General features: G+C 29.2%; 1 protein-coding gene across 1 annotated transcript; it reads right to left on the minus strand.

The window, feature by feature from the left end:
* Window positions 1-3,664: 3,664 nt before the first annotated feature.
* On the minus strand, window positions 3,665-13,642 carry LOC131951063 (uncharacterized). Its single transcript, XM_059313329.1, has 8 exons — window positions 13,515-13,642; window positions 12,000-12,153; window positions 7,627-7,816; window positions 6,564-6,684; window positions 6,278-6,345; window positions 5,548-5,716; window positions 4,560-4,679; window positions 3,665-4,421 (listed from the first exon to the last, which is right to left on the minus strand). Exons 1-8 carry the CDS (start codon window positions 13,564-13,566, stop codon window positions 4,348-4,350), a joined length of 948 nt encoding a protein of 315 aa, XP_059169312.1. The 5' UTR covers window positions 13,567-13,642; the 3' UTR covers window positions 3,665-4,347.
* Window positions 13,643-14,013: the final 371 nt, after the last annotated feature.

A 14,013-nucleotide genomic window follows, 5' to 3' on the forward strand; every position in this document is an offset into this window, starting at 1 on the left:
CGAGGTCAGTTTTGACCCCCTCATCGTAGACCTTTAGGCCAACCGGCCCCCGTGCTCCGTCGCCCCAAGGCAAGATCCTGCCAAATTTGAAGCGCCTGCGGCGCCGGGAAGTGCCTTATCGGACACCCGACAATCTAGATCTAGAATCCTAATTGAATTTTTTTTTCTTAAGTTTAGTCCGAGCAAAATAAAAAAAAAATACATTAACCAAGTTGACTTGGTGGGTCTCGAACCCGCACCACCTGCGTGGTTTATAGTACACTATCATCTCCGCTATTTAGGCACCTTATAAAATACAGAGAATGTAAGACGTATTTTAAAATCTTAACTTACGCGAATATGCCTATTCTTTCAAATTAATTTTTTTATCCCAAATTAGCCAGTTCCAAACAAAGATTTTGTATAAATAAATGTTATGAGTTTAGGCCTTAAAAATTGTATTGTATACATTTCATAGTGTACGTAGATCTAAATTAAATTTGAATGAAATAGTTCATTTCTTTTTTATTCTAAACACGGCAGATGACATCATTAGTAAGCAATAGTGTCGTCACAGTTTTATGCGTTCTTTTACACATCTATTAATGCTTTTCCGGTTGCATAAATAATACTGTTTCTCTACATTCGAATACGCCTTTATTTTATATTTTTCTTCTTTAAATAAAATTGTGGTTATACATTTAAAACATCTAGCATATTATTTTCAACAAAAGTCCGTATAAAGTTCTCCATATATTGCTGCCGTTTCTGACGTGATGTCCGGCGAAAATTTTTTGCGGACAGAGAGAGAGAGAGAGAGAGAGAGATGTGGCCCATTATAGTATTAGATATTGATCGGTTCACAGAAAAATGCACAAACAGAAAACTGCGCAACGGAAAACTGTGCATGCAGAAAATGAGCAAATACAAACATATTATACTAGTTGCATCCCGTGCTCCGCCACGGTAAATCATTTTTAAATGTACCAAGTTAGGAACAGAACAAAACTAAACACAACACAAACGAACGCAAAAAAAAACGAAAAAAATAAACACAACACTCATAACATAAACACATCTTAAATGTAATCATAAAGGCATATTGCTCACAGTCTAACCCGTAGCGCCAAATCGCGCCCTTTCCGAGCGCCGGCGGACGCGTCTGACACAGTGAATAAAACAGAGGCGTAGCGACCCTTTCCGGCGCTCGGGGACAAACTTTCGATTTGACCCCCCCCCCTTAAACTTACGATTTGCACCCTCTCCCCTCAAAATTTCAATTTCCACCCTACCCCCTCAAACTTTTGATTATTACCTCCCCTCAGACTTTCGATTTGCACAACTTTTTATTTAAAATTCCCCCCGCTCAAACTTTTGATTTGCACCCCCCTCCCGCCCTAAAACTTTCGATTTCCACACCCCCCCCTCGCAAATTTTTTCCAACCGACTTTGGCGCCCTCTAAGGTCGGCAACCGGGGACATATGCCCCCCCCCCCCTCGCTACGCCTCTCCTATAAAACCCCCAGCTTGTCCGCAAACCGAAAGATAGAATAATAATTAGTAAACAATACATTCAGTGTATAAAATAATTTAAAGGCAGTATTTAGAATATCCGTGTTTTACCGACCATATTGCACTTTATAAATTCATGCATTTTTTTCAGTACTTTTAAAAATTTACAATAAAGTTTCATGATTAAAACCATTGCGCACCTAATGAACGTGATGATTTAATATAATAATGGAGAATAGCTGATTAAAAATTATAATTAGTAAACAGTACATTCAGTGAATAAAATAAATAAAAGACAGCGTTTTATCAATCAATGCTAATTATAATATTCCAACAATAATGTACTCTTACACGTCTGCATAATATGCATTCACATTTTGCTAATTATATTATTCCTACAATTATTCCGTCTTGCAGATTTAGCATTCACATTTTTAGCGTGAGTTCAATTTATTTTTAAAATACCTCCATTGGCAAAATTACTAAACAGTTTAATTAGATTTTTCTAACCTACAGTTATTATGTTATTAAAATGTATCCACTTTTTCTAGGAATATTAACGAAAACGATATTTGACATTGATCCTTTTAATATGTTTTAGCAATGTGCGTGTATTTAATATTCTCTTTACGGAATGCAAAATTGTACAAACAGTGGAAATTATAAAATAGCTCTATAACGTTATATAAACAAACCCTACTCTAATACTTGTAATAAACAAACCTTACTCTAATACTTACAACAAGACAATGCGATGCACTGCAAAGCACTACATGGTGCGATGTTTACTTTTATGGTTCCAAAATCTATAGCGATGACGGAAGGAAAGAAGGACTGACACACTACTTGGCCGCTTATATTATAGATTATTACACCTTAATGTTGTCATATTTCGTGGAAAGATGTTTTATTGTGCTACAAGGTAGCCTACATGAGGACATTATTTGTTAATGTCTATCAATGCTGTATTTAAGAAATTAAATATGTCCATACGCACTTTTTGTGCACAGCTTCTTTTCTTTGCGAAAATTTCCGGTCACCGATATAAACATTATATATATATATATATATATATATATATATATATATATATATATATATATATATATACATGTATATATATATCAAATGGCCTTTGTGTCGTGCAGACGTACGGAATTGTAGATAACATGCATATAGTAAAACACTTCGACGTGATCGCCATTGAGTAATATTGTGTAATATTCTTAATGTGTATTTTATTGAACTAAAATCTAAAATTATAAAATTTAAGAAAAACAACTCAATATTGATCATTCAATTATTCATTGTTCTTTTGAACCTGTTTTTTATTTTAGCTTACTAATTTTGATTTGATCTTCAGTTTTCTAACGTAACTTAGATATGGATTCTAATTTATCCAAAATAAAATCATTTTATTCTCGAATTAGAAGATTTGTCAAGTGTTAGGACGCCATTTTATTTTGGCTAATTCTAGATGCTTACATTTATGATAGTGCTTTTTTACGTCCCAAACATTGTTCGATACTTGTTATTAGAAACATGTTGGGACACGTTCGAATGCATAGGTACTTCCATTTATGAATTAACTCTATATTTTAAAATGATTTACTCAAATTATAACACTTCTTAGTGTTATAAAGTCATCATGACTGATGACTTTAATGACTTCAATAATAATTAAAATAACACAACACTTGTTTTATTTTGAAACTTTAATATACTACATTTATATAAAGAAAAACAAAGTACTACGGTACACAAAGAAACACACTTCCACACTATCAAAAATCTAGCTTTCAACTTACTAAATAAAACCTCTCCCCAAAAAGCCTCACCCAAAAGTGTAACCCCTCCAATGCCATGAAGAACGGGGTGAATAACCTACGTTTACATTAAAACCTAACTTGAATACTAATTTTTAACTATACAATATAGTCAATATTAATCAAACACCCTAGGGCCATTCGTATTACAGCTACTATAACATATCCAATAATGAAAATATAGATACACCTACAATTAAAATTGAAACTATATGCAATCCCAGTTTCCTACTACATGTTGATTCAAGTTCAACACGTATATATACACATATATATATATATATATATATATATATATATATATATATATATATATTATATATATATATATATATATATATATCAGAATAGTTAAAGTACAATGCATCTGCATTATATTAAAGTGATAAGAAACACATAATCTCTTTTTAAAAAAGTTTGTGAACGCGGAATTATTTTTGACAGCAACAGTGAAAGGTTAATGCTATTGAATAGAATACTTGATTTATTTTGTGTTAAAATCCAATTGTACATAAATATTACTTTTTTAAATTTAGCCTAGCATTTCTAATAATTATTAAATTTTATGTAACGTATATCATTTAAATACCTTGTTTGCTTAAAAACAATGTCCTCATTTCGCTCTCCTTTTTAAAATAATCTATTAAAATGTTTTACATTTTATTCAAATAATTTTGATGTTTTATTTAGAGTTAGTATACTTTAGCGTTTAGTTAAATAAAGAAAATAACTAGCGTAAACAAAAAGAGTAAATAGAACATAGTTAAAAAAACGTCACTGAAAAACATAAATACCAATGTATGTGAGGTAAACTATATTTGGTATACAATAGTTCAGTTTTATTAATAAACTGTATTGGTTTTTAAAATAACGGATGTTCAATATAGTCACTACAAGGAATATACACACAAATAGTGTGGATTCAAACCGACCTTCAACACTATTAATGCACACATTCAAGACTTTAGACCTAGACAATTTAATTTAGTTGTCTACAATCATAAAGTGAAAACATTGTCTGTTTAATTAGTTATATTACTTGATTATATTCATATAAAATCGCAGCAATCAAATTGTTCATAACTTGGTCATGAGGTACCTTGCCTGAAACAAGATTAGTATAAAAATGTGTTTGAATATACTTCATAAATAAATTAGCTTTTTTTCCTTTTGTTAAGATATCCTAAAATAAATTTTTTTAGTGAATTAACATAAATGATAATGTTATGCGACATTATATACCTGCAAAATCGTGGTAGAGGTTATTTCCTGCCAAAAGACCTAACCAATCCGTAGGCACAAATTTTTCTTGAACCTTGACAAAAATCTTTTTCTTTTTAAGTCGTGTAGCATATTCGGCTTCTGGAGATAAATAAACTATTTTATTAAAATATTATGGCTATTTAATCAAGCCAAAGTATTTGTTAGCAGGATTTGGGCATAAATTTAGGTGTAGGTGTAGGTGTAAGTGTAGGTATAGGTGTAGGTGTAGGTGTAGGTGTAGGTGTAGGTGTAGGTGTAGGTGTAGGTGTAGGTGTAGGTGTAGGTGTAGGTGTAGGTGTAGGTGTAGGTGTAGGTGTAGGTGTAGGTGTAGGTGTAGGTGTAGGTGTAGGTGTAGGTGTAGGTGTAGGTGTAGGTGTAGGTGTAGGTGTAGGTGTAGGTGTAGGTGTAGGTGTAGGTGTAGGTGTAGGTGTAGGTGTAGGTGTAGGTGTAGGTGTAGGTGTAGGTGTAGGTGTAGGTGTAGGTGTGGGTGTAGGTGTAGGTGTAGGTGTAGGTGTAGGTAGAGGTGTAGGTGTAGGTGTAAGTGTAGGTGTAGGTGTAGGTAGAGGTGTAGGTGTAGGTGTAGGTGTAGGTGTAGGTGTAGGTGTAGGTGTAGGTGTAGGTGTAGGTGTAGGTGTAGGTGTAGGTGTAGGTGTAGGTGTAGGTGTAGGTGTAGGTGTAGGTGTAGGTGTAGGTGTAGGTGTAGGTGTAGGTGTAGGTGTAGGTGTAGGTGTAGGTGTAGGTGTAGGTGTAGGTGTAGGTGTAGGTGTAGGTGTAGGTGTAGGTGTAGGTGTAGGTGTAGGTTTAGGTTTAGGTTTAGGTTTAGGTTTAGGTTTAGGTTTAGGTTTAGGTGCAGGTGCAGGTGCAGGTGCAGGTGCAGATGCAGACGCAGGTACAGGTGTAGGTGCAGGTGTAGGTGTAGGTCTAGTTGTTGATATGGTGATGGTGTTGATTAATCCCAAGATCTCACCAAATTTGCAGTTTTCACTGTTGGTATAGGCCTCAGACATGAATACCACAACAACTTGAGCATTTTGAACTGCTTTAGCCATCGTGTCGTATATATCGCCGTTTCCCTTAGCCATGTCCTGAGTGTCAACCCAAACCGTCAGTTTTTTTTCTTGTAATGTTTTCACGACCTGACATATTTAACTAACAAAATATAGACCCATTGACAAGGAATAGTGCCAGGAAGACGAAGAAGAAGCAGGTAGTAAAATGGGAAGACAACATTACGGTACGGCACATTGATATGACAGTTTGAATGATATCGCTGCATAAGAAATGGGTAAAAATTAAGAAGCAAAATTTGCAAAAACACTTTAACAACAAAAAAAACAACAACAGATAGCACTAAAGAAAAGCTAACAATTAAAAATAATTGTAATGAACATTAGAGATAAATAAAACAAATATGATTTGTCTTACATATTTTCTGAATTTCAAAGCATTTACAAATGTATTATTATAACAGATTTTTAAAAATTTCCAATTTCAAGTTCGTTCTATATGAAGTTGGCACAACATAAACAACAGCAGAAATATTTGCTACGAACACCGACCAATAGTTTGCGATCTTTAAAAGACGGTTATTTAATGCATTTTAAATGAAATTCGTTATTGGATAACATATGGATTATTGATTGAACTAAACAGAAAATAATTTTCACACAAACGAAAAACCACGAACTAAACCAGACCTTTTCAACAGTATCTTTATCTGCATGGCAGTAGCTAATCATGATATGGCCTTTTATTGGAGAATCCTCTAAAAGAAAAAAAATATACGTCGTAGAATCTCGAGTAAAAATATATAAATAATAACTATTGTAAAAAAACATTACGACTAGATGGCCAAAATAATGTGCAAATCATTATATATATATATATATATATATATATATATATATATATATATATATATATATATATATATATATATATATATATATATATATATATATATATAAGCGTTTATATGCATACCTGGATTTTCAGAAGCTCCAATTAAATATAATACTTGAATCGAAACACTCATTAAACTGTTGTCTTCGTATTCCTTTTTGGTTGTTATTTTCCTCAAAACTTCAACCAGCTTTTTGTTCTCCTATTAGTAATTAACATCGATTCATAAAAAAATCTCTTATTAATATTTTTTACATCTTTTATGCTCCAATGACGTAGTACAAAAATGAATTTCAACAATTTCGTCAATTATTTAAGAAACGAAAAATTACTTTTTAAAATTTAGAATAAAATAATAAACTTTATGTTAAGTTTAAACAATCAATAAAATAAGTAAGATCTAGCTTTGGAAATAAATGAAAAAATTAATGAAGAGACATAATATATTAACAATACAAAAAACACGTTTTAATAACACGCTTGTATATGCACTGAAAATGAAAAAATAAACGATTTTCTTAAATTAAATCATAATACACTTCTATTCAAATAATTATAAAGAAAAGCGTTGATAACTTTATTATTTATTGGATACTTTTACTAATATTTAGGAAGAAACCAACGCTTTTCTTTATAGTTATTTGTAGTTATTTAAATACTATTTTATTACTGTGTAATTAAAGAAAATAGTATTTTTTTCTCCTTTTTAGTGCATTATAACATAAAAGCCTGTTATTAAATCGTTATTATATGCATTGTTTTATTTACTTGAAAATTGCTTTTTTTTATTTTAAGAATACAGTAGAGTTTTATAACTAAAAACTATTGGACATCAAATGAACATGAAAATGAGCGGAATAATCGTAGGTCCCTACTTTATTTAAATAATATTAATCAACCTCAATTAATACACAATTAATAAGTCAGCGAATTAATTCATTTGATGTCAGATTGCGTTGTAAACGAGTCTTTGCCCACGTGACGAGTTTGAAACCAATCGGTCAGTTAGAAATGCTGGAAATTTAGTTCGGCAGATTCAATCTATGACAAAACACGGCATAGAAGAGCACGACATACAGACAGAGGAAGCAAGTTTAAAAAAAAATTGTAAAATCTACACTCTAATATTGTTTATTTAAATCACCTTAATTTTAACTATACTTTCGGGGTTGAATGCAAGCTCCAATAATATTAATGCTGCAATTGCTTTCTGCTCAGAGACACCGTTTTGAAGAATGTCAATAATAAAATCAAGAATGTTATTATTTAGGAAAATGACCCTGATCTTTTCATTCTTACAAAGGTTATGGAGTACTTTCAGAATTTCGATGATGCTGAAAAGAGAACTAAATTAAATTACCACAAACAACAATATCTACAGAAATAACACACTGACACTGACACTGACACAGACACAGACACAGACACAGACACAGACACTGACACTGACAATGACATTGACATTGACATTGACATTGACATTGACAATGACAATGACAATGACAATGACAATGACAATAACAATAACAATAACAATAACAATAACAATAACAATAACAATAACAATAACAATAACAATAACAATAACAATAACAATAACAATAACAATAACAATAACAATATCAATATCAATATCAATAACAATAACAATAACAATAACAATAACAATAACAATAACAATAACAATAACAATAACAATAACAATAACAATAACAATAACAGTAACAGTAACAATAACAATAACAATAACAATAACAGTAACAGTAACAGTAACAATAACAATAACAATAACAATAACAATAACAATAACAATAACAATAACAATAACAATAACAATAACAATAACAATAACAATAACAATAACAATAACAATAACAATAACAATAACAATAACAATAACAATAGCAATAGCAATAGCAATAGCAATAGCAATAGCAATAGCAATAGCAATAGCAATAGCAATAGCAATAGCAATAGCAATAGCAATAGCAATAGCAATAGCAATAGCAATAGCAATAGCAATAGCAATAGCAATAGCAATAGCAATAGCAATAGCAATAGCAATAGCAATAGCAATAGCAATAGCAATAGCAATAGCAATAGCAATAGCAATAGCAATAGCAATAGCAATAGCAATAGCAATAGCAATAGCAATAGCAATAGCAATAGCAATAGCAATAGCAATAGCAATAGCAATAGCAATAGCAATAGCAATAGCAATAGCAATAGCAATAGCAATAGCAATAGCAATAGCAATAGCAATAGCAATAGCAATAGCAATAGCAATAGCAATAGCAATAGCAATAGCAATAGCAATAGCAATAGCAATAGCAATAGCAATAGCAATAGCAATAGCAATAGCAATAGCAATAGCAATAGCAATAGCAATAGCAATAGCAATAGCAATAGCAATAGCAATAGCAATAACAATAACAATAACAATAACAATAACAATAACAATAACAATAACAATAACAATAACAATAACAATAACAATAACAATAACAATAACAATAACAATAACAATAACAATAACAATAACAATAACAATAACAATAACAATAACAATAACAATAACAATAACAATAACAATAACAATAACAATAACAATAACAATAACAATAACAATAACAATAACAATAACAATAACAATAACAATAACAATAACAATAACAATAACAATAACAATAACAATAACAATAACAATAACAATAACAATAACAATAACAATAACAATAACAATAACAATAACAATAACAATAACAATAACAATAACAATAACAATAACAATAACAATAACAATAACAATAACAATAACAATAACAATAACAATAACAATAACAATAACAATAACAATAACAATAACAATAACAATAACAATAACAATAACAATAACAATAACAATAACAATAACAATAACAATAACAATAACAATAACAATAACAATAACAATAACAATAACAATAACAATAACAATAACAATAACAATAACAATAACAATAACAATAACAATAACAATAACAATAACAATAACAATAACAATAACAATAACAATAACAATAACAATAACAATAACAATAACAATAACAATAACAATAACAATAACAATAACAATAACAATAACAATAACAATAACAATAACAATAACAATAACAATAACAATAACAATAACAATAACAATAACAATAACAATAACAATAACAATAACAATAACAATAACAATAACAATAACAATAACAATAACAATAACAATAACAATAACAATAACAATAACAATAACAATAACAATAACAATAACAATAACAATAACAATAACAATAACAATAACAATAACAATAACAATAACAATAACAATAACAATAACAATAACAATAACAATAACTATAACGAGTGCCAGTACCAGTACCAGTACCAGTACCAGTACCAGTACCAGTACCAGTACCAGTAACAGTAACAGTAACAGTAACAGTAACAGTAACAGTAACAGTAACAGTAACAGTAGCAGCAACAGCAACAGCAACAGCAACAGCAACAGCAACAACTACATCTACATCTACATCTACAATTACAACTACAACTACAACTACAACTACAACTACAACTACAACTACAACTACAACTACAACTACAACTACAACTACAGCTACAACTACAACTACAACTACAACTACAACTACAACCACAATCACAATCACAATCACAACCACAACCACAACCACAACCACAACGACAACGACATCCACAACGACAACGACAAAGACAAAGACAACTACAACTACAACTATAACTACAACTACAACAATTACTACTACTACAACGAAAACGACAATTACAATTACAATTACAATTACAATTACAATTACAATTACAATTACAATTACAATTACAATTACAATTACAATTACAATTACAATTACAATTACAATTACAATTACAATTACAATTACAATTACAATTACAATTACAATTACAATTACAATTACAATTACAATTACAATTACAATTACAATTACAATTACAATTACAATTACAATTACAATTACAATTACAATTACAATTACAATTACAATTACAATTACAATTACAATTACAATTACAATTACAATTACAATTACAAGTACAAGTACAAGTACAAGTACAAGTACAAGTACAATTACAATTACAATTACAATTACAATTACAATTACAATTACAATTACAATTACAATTACAATTACAATTACAATTACAATTACAATTGCAATTGCAATTGCAATTACAATTACAATTACAATTACAATTACAATTACAATTACAATTACAATTACAATTACAATTACAATTACAATTACAATTACAATTACAATTACAATTACAATTACAATTACAATTACAATTACAATTACAATTACAATTACAATTACAATTACAATTACAATTACAATTACAATTACAATTACAATTACAATTACAATTACAATTACAATTACAATTACAATTACAATTACAATTACAATTACAATTACAATTACAATTACAATTACAATTACAATTACAATTACAATTACAATTACAATTACAATTACAATTACAATTACAATTACAATTACAATTACAATTACAATTACAATTACAATTACAATTACAATTACAATTACAATTACAATTACAATTACAATTACAATTACAATTACAATTACAATTACAATTACAATTACAATTACAATTACAATTACAATTACAATTACAATTACAATTACAATTACAATTACAATTACAATTACAATTACAATTACAATTACAATTACAATTACAATTACAATTACAATTACAATTACAATTACAATTACAATTACAATTACAATTACAATTACAATTACAATTACAATTACAATTACAATTACAATTACAATTACAATTACAATTACAATTACAATTACAATTACAATTACAATTACAATTACAATTACAATTACAATTACAATTACAATTACAATTACAATTACAATTACAATTACAATTACAATTACAATTACAATTACAATTACAATTACAATTACAATTACAATTACAATTACAATTACAATTACAATTACAATTACAATTACAATTACAATTACAATTACAATTACAATTACAATTACAATTACAATTACAATTACAATTACAATTACAATTACAATTACAATTACAATTACAATTACAATTACAATTACAATTACAATTACAATTACAATTACAATTACAATTACAATTACAATTACAATTACAATTACAATTACAATTACAATTACAATTACAATTACAATTACAATTACAATTACAATTACAATTACAATTACAATTACAATTACAATTACAATTACAATTACAATTACAATTACAATTACAATTACAATTACAATTACAATAACAATAACAATTACAATTACAATTACAATTACAATTACAACCACTACGACAACGAAAACCATAACACTGTCGTATTAACAACCATAACTACAACCTCCGCTAAACATAAACAGTCAAACAAGAAACCTGAAGCCTTCATGTGTGTGATTTTTGCATTCCCATGTTTCATGCGCCATCTTTAAAATGTTTATTATATCTTTGGAGTCGTTAGCAGTTAATATATCCGCATCGGTTTTATCAATCAATAATGGTAGAGCTAGTAAAACTACCTTCCTCACATCTGTTGTAAATGAATAATAAATATATAATTGAATTAACAAATAAATGATATATATATATATATATATATATATATATATATATATATATATATATATATACATATATATATATACATATATATTTATATATATCTACATATATATATATATCTACATATATATATATATATGTGTGTGTGTATATGAATATAATATACGTTTATACATATTGGTAGAAAATTGGTTAATCGAACCCTTTAATATCGAATTTGAAACAGTTAATTTTTACGTCGACCCAATCTTTAATGTAAACTAGACCAAATAATTTTGGTCCTAATGTGCAAACATTTTAAAATTTCCACAGTAATTACAAATTATTCCAAAACGGTACTAATTACCCGCACATGTGTCCAAATAATGACGCTGGATACTGAAACATGTAATAAAAGGTGTAAAAAAAAACAACTCGTTCATTTATTTCTATACATCTATTGTTCATCGTCTAACCCATTTACCTATTTACTTATACTGACATAGATGACAAAATATGTATGACCTTCGCTCTCTTAATACTTTTTCAAAGTACACATATCTATCGCTGTCTCCAGTATATTGACAGAAAAGGCAGGATATAGCCAACTTGTGCCAAAAAAAGCCACCAAGAGTTTCTGACTTCTAGAGTAAGACATTAGCTATTGATACATTTTCAGTCTACCGCTAACTCTATGATGGGTGTGTTTATTTATAAAAATGAGAGAGTTGAGCAATCATTCTGTTGTAATTTTACCGATTAATATACTAATGTCCTTTTCCCGCTATGGTTAACGTATCCGGTAGCCGCTCTGGAACTCAGGGCATCTAACCGGTTATTGACAAAAAAATCGCACCCTCCCATGGCGCCGCTTATAACAAGTACTTTTTTTTCGCAGAAACCTACTCGTGAGTATTCTAATCAACTCCCCAAATTTTCATGGCACTTGGATAAAAGGTGTAGAACCGCATCCGACTTTTTTTTTTTTTAAATCTCACTCTCCCGGGGCGCTGCCTTCGCGAAATAAAAAAAAATTGTTCAGAAATCTACCCTGGAGTGTTTTAATCATCTCCCAAAAACTTTCAAAGAAATCAGATGAACGGTGTCAAAGAGCAACCGACTTTTATTTTAAATCCAGTAGGCCTATATTGAGAAGAATTTAATTGCGCCCTGCCGGGGCGCCATCCATGCGAATTTGACTTTGTTTTTTTCGCAGGTTATTCTCAACAACTTCCCAAAGTTTTATGGCGATTGGATAAAAGGTGTAGTAATACATAAAGGGCAGGCATACAAACATATATTGCTTTTATAGATTTAGATATAGATTTGAGTCTGAAATATGAAACTCACCAGGATGTTTCTGAAACGTCAGAAATTTCTGTAAAACGTCAATCACTTTCATTTCTTTTAATCTCTTGAAGTTCGCAGTATTTTGTGCTAAATTGATGATTGTGAAGATGGTACTGTTAAATGATTTCCAGTTCTACTTGGAAAAAAAATTACGTTTAGCTCAGTATTTCTCTACATTAAATATTTAGTTTTTTCTTAAACATAATTTTACTCAATAGAAGCAATGGACCACCTTTTTAGAAATGAAATTAGATGTTTCAGAACCTGCATAGATCGTATAGCATCATTGTAAGTTAGTTTTAAGCAGTCGCCTGTCCTTTTTAAAAACTACGAAAATCCGTTGAATAACTTAGACATAGAAAACATGTGAAAACTGCTTGAAAATCTGATTCCTTAGATTATGGTAAATAAAGGTGAAGTGGATAAATTTAGATATCTGGTAGAAGTGTACATGAAATAAGTGACAGATGTAGTTACAAAAACAAATATAGCTAAAGCA

Source organism: Physella acuta, unplaced genomic scaffold (genome assembly GCF_028476545.2).
Source record: "Physella acuta isolate Inbredline_101_S28 unplaced genomic scaffold, ASM2847654v3 ptg000795l, whole genome shotgun sequence".
Taxonomy (NCBI): Eukaryota; Metazoa; Mollusca; class Gastropoda; family Physidae; genus Physella; species Physella acuta.